Source organism: Oncorhynchus mykiss, chromosome 5 (genome assembly GCF_057628025.1).
Source record: "Oncorhynchus mykiss isolate SJ-2025 chromosome 5, ASM5762802v1, whole genome shotgun sequence".
NCBI lineage: Eukaryota > Metazoa > Chordata > Actinopteri > Salmoniformes > Salmonidae > Oncorhynchus > Oncorhynchus mykiss.
The window spans coordinates 5,076,418-5,102,585 of NC_143026.1; the positions used below are offsets into that span (position 1 = coordinate 5,076,418).

Here is a 26,168-nt window from a genome sequence, read left to right on the forward strand (position 1 = left end):
CAAGGTGGAGTTAGCCTCCTATAGCGCCCTCAAAAAGACGCCATTACTATTGCTCTCTATCGTTTTAATATATAGGCCTATAGTAGATTATAGAAAAAAACAGGGCCTCAATAACACTGCGTCCCCTTTTATTTGGTTTTGCCAGCGAATGAAGAAAGGAGAAAAGGAACATTTTGCCAACCGAAATACTGTACGTTTCCCCTGACAGCGACCCAATAGAGTGGAGCTCTATACAACCAGAAAAACACCCAGAAAACATCTTGTTATCACAATATCAAATCCCATCACAATACACACGAGATCCTCACCCCTACCTGCTCAGTGATGGAGGAGTCTGAGTACACAGTGACTTGTTAGTGATTCCACCTCAGTGAGGGAGGAGCCTGAGTACACAGTGTCTGTTAGTGATTCCACCTCAGTGAGGGAGGAGCCTGAGTACACAGTGACTTGTTAGTGATTCCACCTCAGTGAGGGAGGAGCCTGAGTACACAGTGTCTGTTAGTGATTCCACCTCAGTGAGGGAGGAGCCTGAGTACACAGTGACTGTTAGTGATTCCACCTCAGTGAGGGAGGAGCCTGAGTACACAGTGTCTGTTAGTGATTCCACCTCAGTGAGGGAGGAGCCTGAGTACACAGTGTCTGTTAGTGATTCCACTTCAGTGAGGGAGGAGCCTGAGTACACAGTGTCTGTTAGTGATTCCACCTGTCCTGTCCTGTCTAATGCATGTTTAACGTAGGTTTATGCCAGTAGAGTACACAGTCGCCGGTCTCCATTTTCTTGTATCATGTAAACAGCAGGACAGCAAGTCATTCAGATCCATCAGGTAAGATGCATATCCAGCAGCTTTCCACAACGCAGACAGAATAGATTCCCTTTTAGATTCCCCACGCGAGAATAACATGGTCTCTTTCCTCTTCTGTGAAACGTTTGTCTTGGGTCCTCACTCACTCCCAGGGTCTGCTCATCCAGGTTCTGCTCACCCAGGTTCTGCTCACCCAGGTTTTGTTCACCCAGGTTTTGCTCACCCAGGTTTTGCTCACCCAGGTTCTGCTCACCCAGGTTCTGCTCACCCAGGTTTTGCTCACCCAGGTTTTGCTCACCCAGGTTCTGCTCACCCATGTTCTGCTCACCCAGGTTTTGCTCACCCAGGTTCTGCTCACCCAGGTTCTGCTCACCCAGGTTCTGCTCACCCAGGTTCTGCTCACCCATGTTTCGCTCAGGGTTGAAGTAACAAGTGTTGTAAACAGTGCAGTATACTGTTAAATGGTCCCACCGGCTTCACTCATTCAGGCTGTCTGTCCGTCAAGCATCGTAAAAGGAAGACACATTCTGCTCAATGGGTGTGAAAATAAAGCTTTTCCATTTATATATATTAATAAAATACAGCTCCCCAAAGTCTACAGCGCAGTAATACCCAATACCACGTAGATATAAGATAAGTGGAAATGAATGTATAATGCTTCTAACAAACTATAGAACTACATTTTGCAACAGATTTGCTTTGGTAATTTGCAGACAATATTACCCAAATCCCTCTAACATGACATCATCCCCAAATCCTATGTCTATTTTTATTGTTAGTCACATTTGACACAATTGATTTAATAAAATGTTTTTTATTTTCCAATTGATTATCTCTGTTAAGGCACTAGTAATGAATCAGGAAAGATACAAGCCCATAGGATTTTAACTTACTTACATAAAAAATAAACTCCCTTATGGCAGGGTTTCACAAACTCTGACCTCAGGACCCCAAAGGTGGTCCGAATACACAGCTGATTAAACTCTGACCTCGGGACCCCAAAGGTGGTCCGAATACACAGCTGATTAAACTTTGACCTCGGGACCCCAAAGGGGGTCCGAATACACAGCTGATTAAAGTTTGACCTCGGGACCCCAAAGGGGGTCCGAATACACAGCTGATTAAACTTTGACCTCGGGACCCCAAAGGTGGTTCGAATACACAGCTGATTAAAGTTTGACCTTGGGACCCCAAAGGGGGCCTGAATACACAGCTGATTAAAGTTTGACCTTGGGACCCCAAAGGGGGCCTGAATACACAGCTGATTAAAGCTTAGATCATTTGAACCAGCGGTGTAGTGTAAAAACCTCCATTTGGGGTCCAGAGGACCGAGTTTGGGAAACGCAGCCTGACGGAACACAAGAAGTAAAGACACACTGGTTTACATTTTCAATTACCTGCAGATTTTTGATTGATTTAATACAAAATAAAAAATAAATGTTTTATCAGATGCTACAGTAATTTTTTTTGAACCCGATTTGATTGGCTGAACCTGAAAATCAAACACGCGGGTGCTGATATGATTGGCTGAACCTGAAAATCAAACACGCGGGTGCTGATTTGATTTGGCTGAACCTGAAAATCAAACACGCGGGTGCTGATTTGATTGGCTGAACCTGAAAATCAAACACGCGGGTGCTGATATGATTGGCTGAACCTGAAAATCAAACACGCGGGTGCTGATTTGATTTGGCTGAACCTGAAAATCAAACACGCGGGTGCTGATTTGATTGGCTGAACCTGAAAATCAAACACGCGGGTGCTGATATGATTGGCTGAACCTGAAAATCAAACACGCGGGTGCTGATTTGATTGGCTGAACCTGAAAATCAAACACGCGGGTGCTGATTTAATTGGCTGACAGGATGCTGCTGTATGTTCCCTGTGGGTCCTGTATTGGTGGTATGAATGGTACCTTTTATTAATAATGGCCTAGATTCAATCCCATCTCATTTTGTCCCATTTATGCACGTTTTAAAGGCAACGCTCCCACCATTCGCTGAGACCCACATTCACGTGGAATATGCCGGATCAATGGGAAATGAGCTATAAATGTCAATCACGCTATGACATGGATCTTCTGCAGGCCGGATTGAATCTAGGACAAAGGCGTTATGAGTAAGGCTAGTATGGTTGCTGCTATGCTGCAATACTGTCCCAGGAAGGGTGTCTCAGGCCTTGGAGGCCGTGGGTACTGGAGGGGTCTGGTCCTCCTCATCCACACTAAGGTCCAGACGTAGATCTTCCAGAGTCTGTCTCATCGCCATGGTGGACTCCTTACGTCTACAAGGCAAAGGAGAGTGTTACTTTGTGTCCCGCACTTCTAACGGTATATCACTCAACGGTATATCACTCAACGGTATATCACTCTCTCTTTTGCCCTCTCTCTCTCTCTCTCTCTCTCTTGCGATTACTCTCTCTCTCTCTTTTGCCCTCTCTCTCTCTTGCCCTCTCTCTCTCTTGCGATCGCTCTCTCTCTCTCTTGCGCTCTCTCTCTCTCTCTTTTGCCCTCTCTCTCTCTCTTGCGATTACTCTCTCTCTTGTGCTCGCTCTCTCTCTCTCTCTCTTGCGTTCGCTCACACTCTCGCTCACTCGCTGTCTCTGTCTTTCTCTCTCTCTCGATTTATTCATCCTGATTTGACCCGTAGCCCCTAATCCGTAAACAGACCTGTAGTTCTGAAAGGATGTGTGAAGAATTATGCTTCGGCTTGCCTTCTGATAGGCTAGTTGGTGGCACCTCTCTGATTTAGAGGGGTTGGCTTAAATGTGGAAGACACATTTCAGTTGAATACATTGAGCTGGACAGCTGACTAGATATCCCCCCTCCCTATTCCCTATTAAGTAGAAAGTTCCCTATATTGATTACACAAAGCAATCCTTTCAGACCTCTCTCTCTCTGCTTCTCTGTTTCTGCCTCTCTCTCTGTCTCTGTCTCTCTCTCTCTCTGCCTCTCTCTGTCTCTCTCTGTCTCTGCCTCTCTCTCTCTGTCTCTCTGCCTCTCTGTCTCTGCCTCTCTCTGCCTCTCTCTGCCTCTCTCTCTCTCTCTCTCTCTGCCTCTGTCTATGCCTCTCTCTCTCTCTGCCTCTGTCTCTGCCTCCTCGTCTCTCTGCCTCTTTCTCTCTCTCTGTCTCCCTGTCTCCCTCTTTGTCATTCATTGAACCCTTATTTCTAAACCAGGTACTTGAGTTGGAGGTGCTGGTCCAGGAGCTGTTTCTGTAGTTTGTTGGTGGTCTCTCTCTCCTCTGTCAGTTCTCTCTGGGTGTGGCGGTGCTGAGCGTCTCTACGACTGGACTCCTCCTCTGCCTCGTTCAGCTGACGCTTCAGGGAGCGCATCCTCTGGGACATCTGATGAGGGGGTCATAGGTCAGGATCATTATAAGATGATAATTATATAGTATACGACAAGTCTTCTCATGCATTATAATTGCATAATACTGCATTATACCTGAAGGCTTTAAGTAAAGTGTTCCCAATGTGGTCAATCACAAGACACACACAATGGTAACCATTCCACAAGTCTCTTTACTGCCCCCAAGTGGAAGGAACCATTTCACAAGTCTCTTTACCACCCCCAAGTGGAGTGAACCATTCCACAAGTCTCTTTACCAACCCCAAGTGGAGTGAACCATTCCACAAGTCTCTTTACCACCCCCAAGTGGAGTAAACCATTCCAGAAGTCTCTTTACCACCCCCAAGTGGAGTGAACCATTCCACAAGTCTCTTTACTACCCCCAAGTGGAGTGAACCATTCTACAAGTCTCTTTACCACCCCCAAGTGGAGTGAACCATTCCACAAGTCTCTTTACCACCCCCAAGTGGAGTGAACCATTCCACAAGTCTCTTTACCGCCCCCAAGTGGAGTGAACCATTCCACAAGTCTCTTTACCACCCCCAAGTGGAGTGAACCATTCCACAAGTCTCTTTACCACCCCCAAGTGGAGTGAACCATTCCACAAGTCTCTTTACCACCCCCAAGTGGAGTGAACCATTCCACAAGTCTCTTTACCACCCCCAAGTGGAGTGAACCATTCTACAAGTCTCTTTACCACCCCCAAGTGGAGTGAACCATTCTACAAGTCTCTTTACCGCCCCCAAGTGGAGTGAACCATTCCACAAGTCTCTTTACCACCCCCAAGTGGAGTGAACCATTCTACAAGTCTCTTTACCGCCCCCAAGTGGAGTGAACCATTCCACAAGTCTCTTTACCACCCCCAAGTGGAGTGAACCATTCTACAAGTCTCTTTACTGCCCCCAAGTGGAGTGAACCATTCCACAAGTCTCTTTACCACCCCCAAGTGGAGTGAACCATTCTACAAGTCTCTTTACCGCCCCCAAGTGGAGTGAACCATTCCACAAGTCTCTTTACCACCCCCAAGTGGAGTGAACCATTCTACAAGTCTCTTTACCGCCCCCAAGTGGAGTGAACCATTCCACAAGTCTCTTTACTACCCTCAAGTGGAATGAACCATTCCAGAAGTTACTTTACTGCCCCCAAGTGGAGTGAACCATTCCACAAGTCTCTTTACTACCCTCAAGTGGAATGAACCATTCCAGAAGTTACTTTACTGCCCCCAAGTGGAGTGGTGGTGTTAGTGCATGTGCCCTACCAGGTCCTTCTGCTCCTTGGCCATCTTATGTTCCTCCTCCAGCTGATCAGACAGTTCGTTGTTCTTCCTCTCCAGTTTACTGATGGTGTTGTTCATCACCACCTTGTTCCTCTCCTCCACCCTCAGAGCGTTCTCCAGCTCCTTGGCCCGGCTCTCCGTCTTAGTGATGACATCCTCATGAACTCTGGTGTGTTGGAGGTTCTCCACCTCCACACGCAGGTCCCGCAGCTGGATACATACAGAGCACTGAGGTTTTCACTTTGACACAAAGCATGCTGCCACTGCTCCATCATTCATCACAGACGCTACAGTTACACCCATACATACTACACCTTTACATGTATACACGGATGACACGGTTTTAATGTCTTTTTTTTTATAGCATTGTAGCATTGTAGCATTGTAGCATTGTAGCTTTGTAGCTTTGTAGCATTGTATGTTCATGATGAAAGGACAATGTTGAAAGAACGGGTGGTGACGCAATATCACATAGATACATCGCAGAATGACATGAAAACCCCTGTAGGTTAAAACTGTTCCCAGTGAAAACCCCTCCGGTAGGTAGTGTAGTGTACAGTACCTGTCTCTCCAGGATGCTCTTCTCACTGTCCAGCTGCTCATTCACATCTTTCTGCTGGATCAGCTTCAGCTGGAGCTGTTCCGTCTGGAAAGAACACAACAAACATCCCAAACACGCCTTTTAAGAATGTTTTTTTTTGGGGGGGGGGGGGGGTTTACAATCACATACAGTAAATCCACCCCTCCAATCGAGGGCCTTGGAATCTTCCCAACCCCAAGGAGACATCGGTTTAAAGGAGACCTTTTTTTTAAGGTACATGCTACAACACACTTTTAAACAACCTTGTCTTTCTCTGTAGATGGACTTCAGGATAGAATTAGTTCTGGCCAGGGATCATTCAAGGAAGTAAGTAGATGAGGGTAAGAGGAGCAAGTAGATGCTCGTGTGAAAGTGATTTGTGGCGTATTGAAAGCGAACACATTTCAACAGTAAGGAGTGTTGGGGTCAGGGGTGAGAGGACCAGGTGTAGACAGACAGACAGACAGACCTGTTCGATGGCTCTCTTGTTCTTGCTGGCCCATCTCTGTTCACTGTCCTGCATCTCCTCCAGGTCGCTCTCAAGATCTAACAGTTTCTCCTGGAGAAACGCACCAATCAATCAATCAATCAATCAACCAATCATTCATAAAGTGCTTTTACAATAACGCTGCATTGACTCCAAAGAGAAAGTTGAAGCAGAAGTTTGTACATGTGAGTAAATGTATCTGTAGCCTTTTTCTCTACTGTCTCTATATCTACAGTATATCTCTCACAGTTCATACAGTCTATTGTCTCTATATCTACAGTATCTCCGCCACGGTCCATACAGTCTATTGTCTCTATATCTACAGTATATCTCTCACAGTTCATACAGTCTATTGTCTCTATATCTACAGTATCTTCGCCACGGTCCGCCACGGTCCATACAGTCTATTGTCTCTATATCTACAGTATATCTCTCACAGTTCATACAGTCTATTGTCTCTATATCTACAGTATCTCCGCCACGGTCCGCCACGGTCCATACAGTCTATTGTCTCTATATCTACAGTATATCTCTCACAGTTCATAGTCTATTGTCTCTATATCTACAGTATCTCTCCCACAGTTCATACAGTCTACTGTCTCTATATCTACAGTATCTCTCCCACGGTCCATACAGTCTACGGTCTCTATATCTACAGTATCTCTCTCACAGTTAATACAGTCTACTGTCTCTATATCTACAGTATCTCTCCCACAGTTCATACAGTCTACGGTCTCTATATCTACAGTATCTCTCCCACGGTCCATACAGTCTACGGTCTCTATATCTACAGTATCTCTCTCACAGTTCATACAGTCTACTGTCTCTATATCTACAGTATCTCTCCCACGATCCATACAGTCTATTGTCTCTATATCTACAGTATCTCTCCCACAGTTCATACAGTCTACTGTCTCTATATCTGCAGTATATCTCTCACAGTTCATACAGTCTACTGTCTCTATATCTACAGTATCTCTCCCACAGTTCATACAGTCTATTGTCTCTATATCTACAGTATATCTCTCACAGTTCATACAGTCTACTGTCTCTATATCTACAGTATATCTCCCACAGTTCATACAGTCTACTGTCTCTATATCTGCAGTATATCTTCATAGTTCATACAGTCTACTGTCTCTATATCTGCAGTATATCTTCACAGTCTACTCTCTCGCTCTCCGCTCTTCTAAAAAGCATCTTCTAATGAGATTAAACAGTGAAGATTAGATTAAGATTAGGAACACATAGATTGAATGAAGGGATTTGCATAAGTAATACTTAATTAACCCAGAATGACATGAGCTGACTTGCCTGTGTATTTATGTTTACTGTGAACTGTAGTCTTATGGTTGTACTGGGATGGTATGTTGTCTAGATGGTATCTAAACTAGGTCCTGTCTTTGCTGTGCTGTGGTCAGATCACAATGCAAATTTTAATCGTCTACACCTGTCCACAAACGTGGGCACAATCAGAATGTGGACGAAGATCAGGACAAAGGACACATGTTAGAACCAGGTGTAAACAGGGCAACTGCGTACCAACCTGAGCCTGTTTGAGTTGCTTGACCAGGTCATCCTTGGTCTGTGCGGCCGTCTGTAGCTCGATGGTCAGGTCCTCTACGCTCCTCTCTGCCTGCTTCCACTGCAGCTGGACTCTCTCTCTCAGCTGGATCTCCTCCTCCAGGGAGCGCTCCTTATCTATCAGCTTATCTGACACCTGACAACACATACCGTTATCTATCAGCTTATCGGACACCTGACAACACATACAGTTATCTATCAGCTTACCTGACAACGCATACAGTTATCTATCAGCTTATCGGACACCTGACAACACATACAGTTATCTATCAGCTACCTGACAACACATACAGTTATCTATCAGCTTACCTGACAACGCATACAGTTATCTATCAGCTCACCTGACAACACATACAGTTATCTATCAGCTCACCTGACAACACATACAGTTATCTATCAGCTTATCTGACAACACATACAGTCATCTACCAGCTAAACTGACAACACATACAGCTATCTACCAGCTTACCTGACAACACATACAGTTATCTACCAGCTTACCTGACAACACATACAGTCATCTACCAGCTAACCTGACAACACACACAGTTATCTATCAGCTTATCTGACACCTGACAACACATACAGCTATCTACCAGCTTACCTGACAACACATACAGTTATCTACCAGCTTACCTGACAACACATACAGTTATCTATCAGCTACCTGACAACACATACAGTTATCTACCAGCTTACCTGACAATACATACAGTTATCTGTCAGCTACCTGACAACACATACAGTTATCTACCAGCTTACCTGACACCTGACAACACATACAGTTATCTATCAGCTTACCTGACAACGCATACAGTTATCTATCAGCTTATCGGACACCTGACAACACATACAGTTATCTATCAGCTACCTGACAACACATACAGTTATCTATCAGCTTACCTGACAACGCATACAGTTATCTATCAGCTCACCTGACAACACACACAGTTATCTATCAGCTCACCTGACAACACATACAGTTATCTATCAGCTTATCTGACAACACATACAGTCATCTACCAGCTAAACTGACAACACATACAGCTATCTACCAGCTTACCTGACAACACATACAGTTATCTACCAGCTTACCTGACAACACATACAGTCATCTACCAGCTAACCTGACAACACACACAGTTATCTATCAGCTTATCTGACACCTGACAACACATACAGCTATCTACCAGCTTACCTGACAACACATACAGTTATCTACCAGCTTACCTGACAACACATACAGTAATCTATCAGCTACCTGACAACACATACAGTTATCTACCAGCTTACCTGACAACACATACAGTTATCTATCAGCTACCTGACAACACATACAGTTATCTATCAGATTACCTGACAATACATACAGTTATCTATCAGCTACCTGACAACACATACAGTTATCTATCAGATTACCTGACAATACATACAGTTATCTATCAGCTACCTGACAACACATACAGTTATCTATCAGATTACCTGACAACGCATACAGTTATCTATCAGCTCACCTGACAACACACACAGTTATCTATCAGCTCACCTGACAACACATACAGTTATCTATCAGCTTATCTGACAACACATACAGTCATCTACCAGCTAAACTGACAACACATACAGCTATCTACCAGCTTACCTGACAACACATACAGTTATCTACCAGCTTACCTGACAACACATACAGTCATCTACCAGCTAACCTGACAACACACACAGTTATCTATCAGCTTATCTGACACCTGACAACACATACAGCTATCTACCAGCTTACCTGACAACACATACAGTTATCTACCAGCTTACCTGACAACACATACAGTTATCTATCAGCTACCTGACAACACATACAGTTATCTACCAGCTTACCTGACAATACATACAGTTATCTATCAGCTACCTGACAACACATACAGTTATCTACCAGCTTACCTGACACCTGACAACATACACAGTTATCTACCAGCTTACCTGACACCTGACAACACATACAGTTATCTACCAGCTTACCTGACAACACATACAGTTATCTATCAGCTACCTGACAACACATACAGTTATCTATCAGATTACCTGACAATACATACAGTTATCTATCAGCTACCTGACAACACATACAGTTATCTATCAGATTACCTGACAATACATACAGTTATCTATCAGCTACCTGACAACACATACAGTTATCTATCAGCTACCTGACAACACATACAGTTATCTATCAGATTACCTGACAACACATACAGTTATCTATCAGCTACCTGACAACACATACAGTTATCTACCAGCTTACCTGACAATACATACAGTTATCTATCAGCTACCTGACAACACATACAGTTATCTACCAGCTTACCTGACAATACATACAGTTATCTATCAGCTACCTGACAACACATACAGCTATCTACCAGCTTACCTGACAACACATACAGTTATCTACCAGCTTACCTGACAACACATACCGTTATCTATCAGCTACCTGACAACACATACAGTTATCTACCAGCTTACCTGACAATACATACAGTTATCTATCAGCTACCTGACAACACATACAGTTATCTACCAGCTTACCTGACACCTGACAACATACACAGTTATCTACCAGCTTACCTGACACCTGACAACACATACAGTTATCTACCAGCTTACCTGACAACACATACAGTTATCTATCAGCTACCTGACAACACATACAGTTATCTATCAGATTACCTGACAATACATACAGTTGTCTATCAGCTACCTGACAACACATACAGTTATCTATCAGCTACCTGACAACACATACAGTTATCTATCAGATTACCTGACAATACATACAGTTATCTACCAGCTTACCTGACAACACATACAGTTATCTATCAGATTACCTGACAACACATACAGTTATCTATCAGCTACCTGACAACACATACAGTTATCTATCAGCTACCTGACAACACATACAGTTATCTATCAGATTACCTGACAATACATACAGTTATCTATCAGCTACCTGACAACACATACAGAAAACCACATAATGGACAGTTTGGGTCAAGTAGGTGACACGATTGCTGTAAACACCTGGATGTCGACTTAAGCAGAAATTACTTTCAAAAGTTGATCTCAAACACAAGTTGTTTATTGGTGTTTGACTATAGTAAAGCCTACGCCAACGCATGCTGTCAGACCTTGTAAGGCCTATGTCCTTATCTACCTGTCCCTGGAGGCTGATCACAGTCTGCTGGGCTCTCTGAATCCAGCTCCTCCACCCTAACCCACTAACCATCTAACCCTAACCCTAGCTGTAAGGCCTTGGTCAGTATTTTACCTGTCCCTGTAGGCGGCTGACAGTCTGTTGGGCTATCTGCAGCTCCTGACCCCTCTCCAGTAAACTCTCCTCCATCTCCTCTACCCTCAGCAGGGCGTCATCTCGTAGCTTCTGTTGCAGACTGAGCTCTGCTGTCGCCTGGGTGGCTTTCTGTAGAGCCTCTTCTAGCTGTGGAGGGAGAGACCAGAATGTCACACACATATACTGTACCCATCTTCTACCCATCCTGTACCCATCCTCTACCCATAATGTACCCATCCTCTACCCATAATGTACCCATATTGGGGCGGCAGGGTAGCCTAGTGGTTAGAGGGTTCGGACTAGTAACCGAAAGGTTGCAAGTTCAAATCCCCGAACTGACAAGGTGAAAATCTGTCGTTCTGCCCCTGAACAGGCAGTTAACCCACTGTTCCTAGGCAGGCATTGAAAATAAGAATTTGTTCTTAACTGACTTGCCTAGTTCAATAAAATAAATAAAAAAATATTGTACCCATCTTGTACCCATCCTGTACCCAACCCGTACCCATCCTCTACCCATCCTCTACCCATCCTGTACCCATCTTGTACCCATCCTGTACCCATCCTGTACCCTTCCTGTACCCATCCTGTACCCATCCTCTACCCATCCTGTACCCATCCTCTACCCATCCTGTACCCATCCTGTACCCATTCTGTACCCATCCTGTACCCATCTTGTACCCTTCCTGTACCCATCCTGTACCCATCCTCTACCCATCCTCTACCCATCCTCTACCCATCCTGTACCCATTCTGTACCCATCCTGTACCCATCTTGTACCCTTCCTGTACCCATCCTGTACCCATCCTCTACCCATCCTGTACCCATCCTCTACCCATCCTCTAACCATCCTCTACCCATCTTCTACCCATCCTGTACCCATCCTGTACCCATCCTGTACCCATCCTCTACCCACCCTGTACCCATCCTGTACCCATCCTCTACCCATCCTCTACCCATCCTGTACCCATCCTCTACCCATCCTCTACCCATCCTGTACCCATCCTGTACCCATCCTGTACCCATCCTCTACCCATCCTGTACCCATCCTGTACCCATCCTGTACCCATCCTCTACCCATCCTCTACCCATCCTGTACCCATCCTGTACCCATTCTGTACCCATCCTGTACCCATCTTGTACCCTTCCTGTACCCATCCTGTACCCATCCTCTACACATCCTCTACCCATCCTGTACCCATCCTCTACCCATCCTCTACCCATCCTGTGCCCATCCTCTACCCATCCTGTACCCATCCTCTACCCATCCTGTACCCATCCTGTACCCATCCTCTACCCATCCTCTACCCATCCTGTACCCATCCTGTACCCATTCTGTACCCATCCTGTACCCATCTTGTACCCTTCCTGTACCCATCCTCTACCCATCCTGTACCCATCCTGTACCCATCCTCTACCCATCCTCTACCCATCCTCTACCCATCCTCTGCCCATCCTCTACCCATCCTCTACCCATCCTCTACCCATCCTCTACCCATCCTGTACCCATCCTCTACCCATCCTCTACCCATCCTCTACCCATCCTCTACCCATCCTCTACCCATCCATACACACGTCATTACATACTTTATATACTTTCCCAAAATGTTCAGATTTTCCTGAAATGCTGTATAATCCTGATTCTGAATCCTCCGCCCCTGGTGTCAGTTCAGTGGATAGAACTATTTGAAACTTAGGCAGCTAATTGGTCAATTCCATCCAAGATAAATAAAATAACTTTAAAAAGTGGAGAATTTACATTTACAGTCTGTGGTGGTATAGGCCCAGCTAACTGACTGACTGAGGTCTGTGGTGGTATAGGCCCAGCTAACTGACTGACTGAGGTCTGTGGTGGAATAGGCCCAGCTGACTGACTGAGGTCTGTGGTGGTATAGGCCCAGCTAACTGACTGACTGAGGTCTGTGGTAGAATAGGCCCAGCTAACTGACTGAGGTCTGTGGTGGTATAGGCCCAGCTAACTGACTGACTGAGGTCTGTGGTGGTATAGGCCCAGCTAACTGACTGAGGTCTGTGGTGGTATATTTACATTGAATTCAATTCGAATTTCAACAATTTTCAAGTAATGGAATCGTAATTGAAATTGTAAAATACATCCTTTGGAATTGAATTGAAATGTAATATGTGTTTATTTCAAATGCAGTTAAAGGAAAAAATGCACTTTAAATAACAAATTACATTAACAAATTACATTTAAATAACAAATTAAATTTAAATAACAAATTAAAATAACAAATTAAATTGAAATAATAAATTTAAATAACAAATTACATTAAAATAACAAATTGACTGCAAGATTTGTTTTAAAATCATTTCAACTTGTATTTCTATATTTTGCCTGAAAGCCTCAGTGAATTTAATTAAAATTGGAATTTGTGGAATTGTTGGGGTTAATATTGAATTGGGAATACAATTCTTGGAATTGACCTAACATTGGAATTGAAAGGAATTGGATTATCTCTGAATTTAAATACTGCCCTGGAATTTGAAAGGGAATTGAATAAGAATTGAATAGGAATTGAATAAGAATTAAATAAGAATTGAATAGGAATTGAATAGGAATTGAATAAGAATTAAATAAGAATTGAATAGGAATTGAATAGGAATTGAATAAGAATTGAATAGGAATTGAATAGGAATTGAATAGGAATTGAATAAGAATTGAATAGGAATTGAATAGGAATTGAATAAGAATTGAATAGGAATTGAATAAGAATTGAATACGAATTGAATAAGAATTGACCTCAATCCTTGTAGCTACATTATATTTTGAAAGGGAATTGAATAAGAATTGAATAGGAATTGAATAAGAATTGAATAAGAATTGAATAAGAATTGACCCCAACCCTTGTAGCTACATTATAGGTGTGTAACAGTGAACAGTACTGTACCTCAGTCTCCAGTCTGAAGACCGTGTCGCTGAGCTCTGATCTCTTCTTGTCCCGTGTCTCCTTGTCCACCTCTAGATCCTCCAACTGTCTCTCAGATAGCCACAGCTTCTCTGACAGCCCCTGGGCATGGAGCGTCTGCTTCTCTAGCGCCTCCTATAGGGGACATGGTGTAGGACAGACACAGAGGCTGAAATGGAACCCTACTAGTTACATAGTGCACTAGTTTCTAGTTTTGAGCAGGGTCATGGTAGATAGTAGGGTGCATTTTCTGGATGCACAGAGGGGCTCACGCAAGCAGGGCAAAAACACAGGCCCAGCTAACTAACAGGTCTGTGGTAGAATAGGCCCAGCTAACTGAGGTCTGTGGTAGAATAGGCCCAGCTAACTGAGGTCTGTGGTAGAATAGGCCCAGCTAACTGACAGGTCTGTGGTAGAATAGGCCCAGCTAACTGACAGGTCTGTGGTAGAATAGGCCCAGCTAACTGACAGGTCTGTGGTAGAATAGGCCCAGCTAACTGAGGTCTGTGGTATAATAGGCCCAGCTAACTGACTGAGGTCTGTGGTAGAATAGGCCCAGCTGACTGACTGGGGTCTGTGGTAGAATGGGCCCAGCTAACTGACTGAGGTCTGTGGTGGTATAGGCCCAGCTAACTGACTGACAGGTCTGTGGTAGAATAGGCCCAGCTAACTGACTGAGGTCTGTGGTAGAATAGGCCCAGCTGACTGACTGAGGTCTGTGGTAGAATAGGCCCAGCTAACTGACTGAGGTCTGTGGTGGTATAGGCCCAGCTAACTGACTGAGGTCTGTGGTATAATAGGCCCAGCTAACTGACTGAGGTCTGTGGTGGTATAGGCCCAGCTAACTGACTGGGGTCTGTGGTAGAATAGGCCCAGCTAACTGACTGACAGGTCTTAGGTAGAATAGGCCCAGCTGACTGACTGAGGTCTGTGGTAGAATAGGCCCAGCTAACTAACTGACTGGGGTCTGTGGTAGAATAGGCCCAGCTAACTGACTGGGGTCTGTGGTAGAATGGGCCCAGCTAACTGACTGACAGGTCTGTGGTAGAATAGGCCCAGCTGACTGACTGACAGGTCTGTGGTAGAATAGGCCCAGCTAACTGACTGAGGTCTGTGGTAGAATGGGCCCAGCTAACTAACTGACTGGGGTCTGTGGTAGAATAGGCCCAGCTAACTGACTGAGGTCTGTGGTAGAATAGGCCCAGCTGACTGACTGACAGGTCTGTGGTAGAATAGGCCCAGCTAACTGACTGAGGTCTGTGGTAGAATGGGCCCAGCTAACTGACTGACAGGTCTGTGGTAGAATAGGCCCAGCTGACTGACTGAGGTCTGTGGTAGAATAGGCCCAGCTAACTGACTAAGGTCTGTGGTAGAATGGGCCCAGCTAACTGACTGGGGTCTGTGGTGGTATAGGCCCAGCTGACTGACTGAGGTCTGTGGTGGTATAGGCCCAGCTAACTCACTGACTGGGGTCTGTGGTGGTATAGGCCCAGCTAACTGACTGAGGTCTGTGGTAGAATAGGCCCAGCTAACTGACTGAGGTATGTGGTGGTATAGGCCCAGCTAACTGACTGAGGTATGTGGTGGTATAGGCCCAGCTAACTGACTGAGGTCTGTGGTGGTATAGGCCCAGCTAACTGACTGAGGTCTGTGGTGGTATAGGCCCAGCTAACTGACTGGTCTGTGGTAGAATAGGCCCAGCTAACTGACTGAGGTCTGTGGTGGTATAGGCCCAGCTAACTGACTGGGGTCTGTGGTAGAATAGGCCCAGATAACTGACTGAGGTCTGTGGTGGTATAGGCCCAGCTAACTGACTGAGGTCTGTGGTAGAATAGGCCCAGCTGACTAACTAACTGGGGTCTGTGGTGGAATAGGCCCAGCTGACTGACTGAGGTCTGTGGTAGAATAGGCCCAGCTGACTGACTGAGGTCTGTGGTAGAATAGGCCCAGCTGACTAACTAACTGGGGTCTGTGGTGGAATAGGCCCAGCTGACTGACTGAGGTCTGTGGTAGAATAGGCCCAGCTGACTGACTGAGGTCTGTGGTAGAATAGGCCCAGCTGACTGACTGAGGTCTGTGGTGGAATAGGCCCAGCTGACTGACTGAGGTCTGTGGTAGAATAGGCCCAGCTAACTGACTGAGGTCTGTGGTGGTATAGGCCCAGCTAACTGACTGACTGAGGTCTGTGGTGGTATAGGCCCAGCTAACTGACTGACTGAGGTCTGTGGTGGAATAGGCCCAGCTGACTGACTGAGGTCTGTGGTGGTATAGGCCCAGCTGACTGACGGACTGAGGTCTGTGGTGGAATAGGCCCAGCTGACTGACTGAGGTCTGTGGTGGTATAGGCCCAGCTGACTAACTGACTGAGGTCTGTGGTGGTATAGGCCCAGCTAACTGACTGAGGTCTGTGGTGGAATCTGATTACGGAGAAGCCTATACTGTACCTCAGCGACCTGTATCTTATTCTTCAGAGACTGTTGCAGGAAGTTGAAGGCGTATTCCTGAGTGTTGGCCTCCACCATCTGGGCCCTGGCCTCGGTCAGCTCCGTCTGGAGGAAACATAAAAGAGATCAGCTCTCTAGAGACATCCTCTGTGTTTCAACACTGAGATATTAGTGGTTGTGTTTTCTATCTAGAAAGAAATGAAAGTAGGAGCTTGTGTGTTGGGAGATAATCCTTCTATCCAGCTCTATGGCAGAGTCTCAACAAGATGAACACAGTGTAGTTTCTGTGTAGTCCAGTCCAGATGAACAATAGTGTAGTTTCTGTGTAGTCCAGTCCAGATAAACACAGTGTAGTTTTTGTGTAGTCCAGTCCAGATGAACACCGTGTAGTTTCTGTGTAGTCCAGTCCAGGTGGAAATAGTGTAGTTTCTGTGTAGTCCAGTCCAGATGAACACAGTGTAGTTTATGTGTAGTCCAGTCCAGATAAACACAGTGTAGTTTTTGTGTAGTCCAGTCCAGATGAACACCGTGTAGTTTCTGTGTAGTCCAGTCCAGGTGGAAATAGTGTAGTTTCTGTGTAGTCCAGTCCAGATGAACACAGTGTAGGTTCTGTGTAGTTCAGTCCAGATTAAAATAGTGTAGTTTCTGTGTAGCCCAGTACAGATGAACACAGTGTAGTTTCTGTGTAGTCCAGTCCAGGTGGAAATAGTGTAGTTTCTGTGAAGTTCAGTCCAGATTAAAATAGTGTAGTTTCTGTGTTGTCCAGGTGAACACAGTGTCGTTTCTGTGTAGTCCAGTCCAGGTGGAAATAGTGTAGTTTCTGTGTAGTCCAGTCCAGATGAACACAGTGTAGTTTCTGTGTAGTCCAGTCCAGATGAACACAGTGTAGTTTATGTGTATTCCAGTGGTACACAGTGTAGTTTCTGTGTAGTCCAGTCCAGATGAACACAGTGTAGTTTCTGTGTATTCCAGAAGCCTACCTCCATAACTTTGAAGCGTTCCGTCATGGCCGTGTTGTCTCTCTCCAGCTCTACCATCCTCATCCTCATCCTGTTCATCTCCATCTTGGATTGATAAGGAGACAGGACATTACGTTAGCTTCAGAAACCTCTTTACTAGCCTGGGTACCAGTCTGTTTGTGCCATCGTGCCACTCCTTGCCATGACAAGGAGTGGTATCAAGGCACAAACAGACTAGTACCCAGGCAACATCTTTACTGAGATCAAACCAGATATGTTACACAGAGCATTCTGGGTATTGTAGTCCATCATGCTACACACCTGCAGGGTACTGTTGGTTCTGAGAAGGTCCTCATTGTTCACCAACAGGCCTCTCATCTCCAACCTGATCTGGTTCCTCTCCTTGTCCATCTCTATGCTCTCTGCCTCCAGGAACTGGTTCCTCTGTGGAAGGAAGGGGGACACGGAAAGAGAGAGTGTGAGTGAGTGAGTGAGTGACTGAGTGACTGACTGACTGAGAGAGTGACTGACTGACTGAGAGAGTGACTGAGAGAGTGACTGAGAGAGTGAGCGAGAGGCTTCATACTGCACCTTCTGACAGGCATCCATCTGTCTGGTCAGCTCCTCGATGTAGTCTCTCTTGCTGGGCATAGCAACAGGCGACGCTGTGGACCGTATGGGGAGTTGGCTTGGCATCACCTGGAAGACCCAGGGGTCAGTCATACAGATGTACACTATAGTAGTACCGCTATTAGATATATTACGAGCCTTTATAATGTGTCAAAAGGCATACAAATATGTTACTGAGATGGTTGTTATTTAACCCCGTATTATCGCTCCGCCCACTCACCGGCTGGTCCCGCCTCCTGAGAGAGTCGAAGGTTGAGAAGCGTGCACGTGAGGAGGTCGCAGCCGAGGTGAAGGAGAGCACAGGGCTGCTACTTCTGCTGTTGTAGCTGTTGAACAGGTTCAGCTCTGATGTGGCTGGAGACATCACCTCCTGCATCTAATGCAGAGAGAGAAAAGAAGAGGGGAGGGGAACGGAGCCAACAGGGAGAGGAGGGAGAGAACAGGGAGGGGAGGGAGAGAACAGGGAGGGGAGGGAGAGAACAGGGAGGGGAGGGAGAGAACAGGGAGGGGAGGGAGAGAACAGGGAGGGGAGGGAGAGTACAGGGAGAGTGGAAGGGAAGAGAGAGAACAGGGAGAGGGGAAGGGAAGAGAGAGAACAGGGAGAGGGGAAGGGAAGAGAGAGAACAGGGAGAGGGGAAGGGAAGAGAGAGAACAGGGAGAGGGGAAGGGAAGAGAGAGAACAGGGAGAGGGGAAGGGAAGAGAGAGAACAGGGAGAGGGGAAGGGAAGAGAGAGAACAGGGGGAAGAGAGAGAACAGGGGGAAGGGAGAGAACAGGGAGCGGAGGGAGAGAACAGGGGGAAGGGAGAGAACAGGGAGGGAAGAGAGAGAACAGGGGGAAGGGAGAGAACAGGGAGGGAAGAGAGAGAACAGGGGGAAGGGAGAGAACAGGGAGGGGAGGGAGAGAACAGGGAGGGGAGGGAGAGAACAGGGAGGGGAGGGAGAGAACAGGGAGGGGAGGGAGAGAACAGGGAGGGGAGGGAGAGAACAGTGAGGGGAGGGAGAGAACAGTGAGGGGAGGGAGAGAACAGGGAGGGGAGGGAGAGAACAGGGAGGGGAGGGAGAGAACAGGGAGGGGAGGGAGAGAACAGGGTGAAGGGAGAGAACAGGGGGAAGGGAGAGAACAGGGAGGGGAGGGAGAGAACAGGGTGAAGGGAGAGAACAGGGGGAAGGGAGAGAACAGGGAGGGGAGGGAGAGAACAGGGAGGGGAGGGAGAGAACAGTGAGGGGAGGGAGAGAACAGGGAGAGGGGAAGAGAGAGAACAGGGAGAGGGGAAGGGAAGAGAGAGAACAGGGGGAAGGGAAAGAACAGGGGGAAGGGAGAGAACAGGGAGCGGAGGGAGAGAATAGGGAGAGGGGAAGGGAAGAGAGAACAGGGGGAAGGGAGAGAACAGGGAGGGGAGGGAGAGAACAGGGAGAGGGGAAGAGAGAGAACAGGGGGAAGGGAGAGAACAGGGAGAGGGGAAGAGAGAGAACAGGGGGAATGGAGAGAACAGGGAGAGGGGAAGAGAGAGAACAGGGAGAGGGGAAGGGAAGAGAGAGAACAGGGGGAAGGGAGAGAACAGGGAGAGGGGAAGGGAAGAGAGAGAACAGGGGGAGGGCAAGGGAAGAGAGAGAACAGGGGGAAGAGAGAACAGGGAGGGGAGGGAAGGGAGAGAACAGGGAGAGAACAGGGAGAGGGGAGGGAGAGAACAGGGAGAGGGGAGAGAACAGGGAGAGGGGAAGGGAAGGGAGAGAACAGGGAGAGGGGAAGGGAAGGGAGAGAACAGGGAGAGGGGAAGGGAAGGGAAGGGAGAGGGGAGGGAGAGAACAGGGGGACGGGAGGGAGAGAACAGGGAGAGGGGAGGGGAGGGAGAGACCAGGGAGAGACCAGGGAGAGGGAGAGAGAGAACAGGGAGAGGGGAGGGGAATGGAGAGAAGGGAGGGGAAGGTAGAGAACAGGGAGAGGGAAGGGGAGGGAGAGACCAGGGAGAGACCAGGGAGAGGGAGAGAGAGAACAGGGAGAGGGGAGGGGAATGGAGAGAAGGGAGGGGAAGGTAGAGAACAGGGAGAGGGAAGGGGAGGGAGAGACCAGGGAGAGGGGAGAGGGAGGGAGCCGAGAGGGGAGGGGAGATGGATGGAGAGAACAGGGAGAGGGGAGATGGATGGAGAGAACAGGGAGACGGGAGGGAGCCGAGAGGGGAGGGGAGATGGATGGAGAGAACAGGGAGTGGGGAGATGGATGGAGAGAACAGGGAGAGGGGAGATGGAGGTAGCCGAGAGGGAGAAGGGAGATGGATGGAGAGAACAGGGAGAGGGGAGATGGAGGTAGCCGAGAGGGAAGGGAGCCGAGAGGGATAGGGGAGATGGATGGAGAGAACAGGGAGAGGGGAGGGGAGATGGATAGAGAGAACGGGGAGAGAGGAGGGGAGATGGAGGGAGAGAACAGGGAGAGAGGAGGGGAGATGGATGGAGAGAACAGGGAGAGGGGAGGGGAGATGGATAGAGAGAACAGGGAGAGAGGAGGGGAGATGGATGGAGAGAACAGGGAGAGGGGAGGGGAGATGGATAGAGAGAACAGGAAAAGGGAGAGAGGAGGGGAGATAGATGGATAGACCAGGGAGAGGGGAGAGGGAGGGAGAGGGGAGATGGATAGAGAGAACAGGAACAGGGAGAGAGGAGGGGAGATAGATGGATAGACCAGGGAGAGGGGAGAGGGAGGGAGAGGGGAGAGGGAGGGAGAGGGGAGATGGATAGAGAAAGGAAAAATAGAAAAAGGTAGTCAAACTGAGATAAATGGGATTTACAATCATATTCAGCTCCTTACAAAAGTAGTCATCCCCCTTGGTGTTTTTCCTATTTATGTTGCATTACAACCTGTAATTTAAATTGATTTTAATTTGGATTTCATGAAATGGACATAAACAGAAAATTGTCCAAATTGGTGAAGTGAAATTAAAAAATCAACTTGTTAAAAAAAAAAAAAGTCTTAAAAGAAAAGTGTTGGTATTCAAGGTATTCACCCCCTTTACTAATAAATAAGATCTGGTGCCATAGGTATTCACCCCCTTTACTAATAAATAAGATCTGGTGCCATAGGTATTCACCCCCTTTACTAATAAATAAGATCTGGTGCCATAGGTATTCACCCCCTTTACTAATAAATCAGATCTGGTGCCATAGGTATTCACCCCCTTTACTAATAAATAAGATCTGGTGCCATAGGTATTCACCCCCTTTCCTAATAAATCAGATCTGGTGCCATAGGTATTCACCCCCTTTACTAATAAATCAGATCTGGTGCCATAGGTATTCACCCCCTTTACTAATAAATCAGATCTGGTGCCATAGATATTCACCCCCTTTACTAATAAATAAGATCTGGTGCCATAGGTATTCACCCCCTTTCCTAATAAATCAGATCTGGTGCCATAGGTATTCACCCCCTTTACTAATAAATCAGATCTGGTGCCATAGGTATTCACCCCCTTTACTAATAAATCAGATCTGGTGCCATAGGTATTCACACCCTTTCCTAATAAATAAGATCTGGTGCCATAGGTATTCTAACCCTTTCCTAATAAATAAGATCTGGTGCCATAGGTATTCACACCCTTTCCTAATAAATCAGATCTGGTGCCATAGGTATTCACCCCCTTTACTAATAAATAAGATCTGGTGCCATAGGTATTCACACCCTTTCCTAATAAATAAGATCTGGTGCCATAGGTATTCACACCCTTTCCTAATAAATAAGATCTGGTGCCATAGGTATTCACACCCTTTCCTAATAAATCAGATCTGGTGCCATAGGTATTCACCCCCTTTACTAATAAATAAGATCTGGTGCCATAGGTATTCACCCCCTTTACTAATAAATCAGATCTGGTGCCATAGGTATTCACACCCTTTCCTAATAAATAAGATCTGGTGCCATAGGTATTCACCCCCTTTACTAATAAATAAGATCTGGTGCCATAGGTATTCACCCCCTTTACTAATAAATCAGATCTGGTGCCATAGGTATTCACCCCCTTTACTAATAAATAAGATCTGGTGCCATAGGTATTCACCCCCTTTACTAATAAATAAGATATGGTGCCATAGGTATTCACCCCCTTTACTAATAAATCAGATCAGGTGCCATAGGTATTCACACCCTTTACTAATAAATCAGATCTGGTGCCATATGTATTCACCCCCTTTACTAATAAATCAGATCTGGTGCCATAGGTATTCACCCCCTTTACTAATAAATCAGATCAGGTGCCATAGGTATTCACACCCTTTACTAATAAATAAGATCTGGTGCCATAGGTATTCACCCCCTTTACTAATAAATCAGATCTGGTGCCATAGGTATTCACCCCCTTTACTAATAAATCAGATCAGGTGCCATAGGTATTCACCCCCTTTACTAATAAATCAGATCAGGTGCCATAGGTATTCACCCCCTTTACTAATAAATCAGATCAGGTGCCATAGGTATTCACCCCCTTTCCTAATAAATCAGATCTGGTGCCATAGGTATTCACCCCCTTTACTAATAAATCAGATCTGGTGCCATAGGTATTCACCCCCTTTCCTAATAAATCAGATCTGGTGCCATAGGTATTCACCCCCTTTACTAATAAATCAGATCTGGTGCCATAGGTATTCACCCCCTTTCCTAATAAATCAGATCTGGTGCCATAGGTATTCACCCCCTTTACTAATAAATCAGATCTGGTGCCATAGGTATTCACCCCCTTTCCTAATAAATCAGATCTGGTGCCATAGGTATTCACCCCCTTTACTAATAAATCAGATCTGGTGCCATAGGTATTCACCCCCTTTACTAATAAATAAGATCTGGTGCCATAGGTATTCACACCCTTTCCTAATAAATCAGATCTGGTGCCATAGGTATTCACCCCCTTTACTAATAAATCAGATCTGGTGCCATAGGTATTCACCCCCTTTCCTAATAAATCAGATCTGGTGCCATAGGTATTCACCCCCTTTACTAATAAATAAGATCTGGTGCCATAGGTATTCACCCCCTTTACTAATAAATCAGATCTGGTGCCATAGGTATTCACACCCTTTACTAATAAATCAGATCTGGTGCCATAGGTATTCACACCCTTTACTAATAAATAAGATCTGGTGCCATAGGTATTCACCCCCTTTACTAATAAATAAGATCTGGTGCCATAGGTATTCACCCCCTTTACTAATAAATAAGATCTGGTGCCATAGGTATCCACACCCTTTACTAATAAATCAGATCTGGTGCCATAGGTATTCACACCCTTTACTAATAAATAAGATCTGGTGCCATAGGTATTCACCCCCTTTACTAATAAATAAGATCTGGTGCCATAGGTATTCACCCCCTTTACTAATAAATAAGATCTGGTGCCATAGGTATTCACCCCCTTTACTAATAAATAAGATCTGGTGCCATAGGTATTCACCCCCTTTACTAATAAATAAGATCTGGTGCCATAGGTATTCACACCCTTTACTAATAAATAAGATCTGGTGCCATAGGTATTCACCCCCTTTACTAATAAATAAGATCTGGTGCCATAGGTATTCACACCCTTTACTAATAAATAAGATCTGGTGCCATAGGTATTCACCCCCTTTACTAATAAATCAGATCTGGTGCCATAGGTATTCACCCCTTTACTAATAAATAAGATCTGGTGCCATAGGTATTCACACCCTTTACTAATAAATAAGATCTGGTGCCATAGGTATTCACCCCCTTTACTAATAAATAAGATCTGGTGCCATAGGTATTTACCCCCTTTACTAATAAATAAGATCTGGTGCCATAGGTATTCACCCCCTTTACTAATAAATAAGATCTGCTGCCATAGGTATTCACCCCCTTTACTAATAAATCAGATCTGGTGCCATAGGTATTCACCCCCTTTACTAATAAATCCGATCTGGTGCCATAGGTATTCACCCCCTTTACTAATAAATAAGATCTGGTGCCATAGGTATTCACCCCCTTTACTAATAAATAAGATCTGGTGCCATAGGTATTCACCCCCTTTACTAATAAATAAGATCTGGTGCCATAGGTATTCACCCCATTTACTTATAAATAAGATCTGGTGCCATAGGTATTTGCCCCCTTTACTAATAAATCAGATCTGGTGCCATAGGTATTCACCCCCTTTACTAATAAATCAGATCTGGTGCCATAGGTATTCGCCCCCTTTACTAATAAATAAGATCTGGTGCCATAGGTATTCACCCCCTTTACTAATAAATAAGATCTGGTGCCATAGGTATTCACCCCCTTTACTAATAAATAAGATCTGGTGCCATAGGTATTCACCCCCTTTACTAATAAATAAGATCTGGTGCCATAGGTATTCACCCCCTTTACTAATAAATAAGATCTGGTGCCATAGGTATTCACCCCCTTTACTAATAAATAAGATCTGGTGCCATAGGTATTCACCCCCTTTACTAATAAATACGATCTGGTGCCATAGGTATTCACCCCCTTTACTAATAAATAAGATCTGGTGCCATAGGTATTCACCCCCTTTACTAATAAATCAGATCTGGTGCCATAGGTATTCACCCCCTTTACTAATAAATATGATCTGGTGCCATAGGTATTCACCCCCTTTACTAATAAATAAGATCTGGTGCCATAGGTATTCACCCCCTTTACTAATAAATAAGATCTGGTGCCATAGGTATTCACCCCCTTTACTAATAAATCAGATCAGGTGCCATAGGTATTCACCCCCTTTACTAATAAATCAGATCTGGTGCCATAGGTATTCACACCCTTTACTAATAAATAAGATCTGGTGCCATAGGTATTCACCCCCTTTACTAATAAATAAGATCTGGTGCCATAGGTATTCACCCCCTTTACTAATAAATAAGATCTGGTGCCATAGGTATTCACACCCTTTACTAATAAATAAGATCTGGTGCCATAGGTATTCACCCCCTTTACTAATAAATCAGATCTGGTGCCATAGGTATTCACCCCCTTTACTAATAAATAAGATCTGGTGCCATAGGTATTCACACCCTTTACTAATAAATAAGATCTGGTGCCATAGGTATTCACCCCCTTTACTAATAAATAAGATCTGGTGCCATAGGTATTCACCCCCTTTACTAATAAATAAGATCTGGTGCCATAGGTATTCACACCCTTTACTAATAAATAAGATCTGGTGCCATAGGTATTCACCCCCTTTACTAATAAATCAGATCTGGTGCCATAGGTATTCACCCCCTTTACTAATAAATCAGATCTGGTGCCATAGGTATTCACCCCCTTTACTAATAAATAAGATCTGGTGCCATAGGTATTCACCCCCTTTACTAATAAATAAGATCTGGTGCCATAGGTATTCACCCCCTTTACTAATAAATAAGATCTGCTGCCATAGGTATTCACCCCCTTTACTAATAAATAAGATCTGGTGCCATAGGTATTCACCCCCTTTACTAATAAATCCGATCTGGTGCCATAGGTATTCACCCCCTTTACTAATAAATAAGATCTGGTGCCATAGGTATTCACCCCCTTTACTAATAAATAAGATCTGGTGCCATAGGTATTCACCCCATTTACTTATAAATAAGATCTGGTGCCATAGGTATTTGCCCCCTTTACTAATAAATCAGATCTGGTGCCATAGGTATTCACCCCCTTTACTAATAAATCAGATCTGGTGCCATAGGTATTCGCCCCCTTTACTAATAAATAAGATCTGGTGCCATAGGTATTCACCCCCTTTACTAATAAATAAGATCTGGTGCCATAGGTATTCACCC

The 26,168-nt window shown here is 45.3% G+C and overlaps 1 protein-coding gene across 4 annotated transcripts in view; it reads right to left on the reverse strand.

The window, feature by feature from the left end:
* Positions 1-1,601: 1,601 nt before the first annotated feature.
* LOC110524934 (uncharacterized) overlaps positions 1,602-26,168 on the reverse strand; it is a 112,650-nt gene continuing 88,083 nt past the window's right edge. For all 4 annotated transcript variants that reach the window (XM_090233607.1, XM_090233608.1, XM_090233610.1 and 1 more), the window contains 13 exons: positions 18,600-18,755; positions 18,341-18,448; positions 18,071-18,193; positions 17,771-17,854; positions 16,791-16,895; positions 14,329-14,481; positions 11,402-11,569; positions 8,042-8,215; positions 6,478-6,567; positions 5,991-6,074; positions 5,411-5,638; positions 3,985-4,148; positions 1,602-3,086 (listed from right to left, as the gene is read on the reverse strand). In XM_090233607.1, the coding sequence (XP_090089733.1) occupies positions 2,975-3,086; positions 3,985-4,148; positions 5,411-5,638; positions 5,991-6,074; positions 6,478-6,567; positions 8,042-8,215; positions 11,402-11,569; positions 14,329-14,481; positions 16,791-16,895; positions 17,771-17,854; positions 18,071-18,193; positions 18,341-18,448; positions 18,600-18,755 (1,749 nt within the window). In that variant the 3' untranslated portion in view covers positions 1,602-2,974. The remainder of the gene's footprint in view (positions 3,087-3,984; positions 4,149-5,410; positions 5,639-5,990; positions 6,075-6,477; positions 6,568-8,041; positions 8,216-11,401; positions 11,570-14,328; positions 14,482-16,790; positions 16,896-17,770; positions 17,855-18,070; positions 18,194-18,340; positions 18,449-18,599; positions 18,756-26,168) is intronic.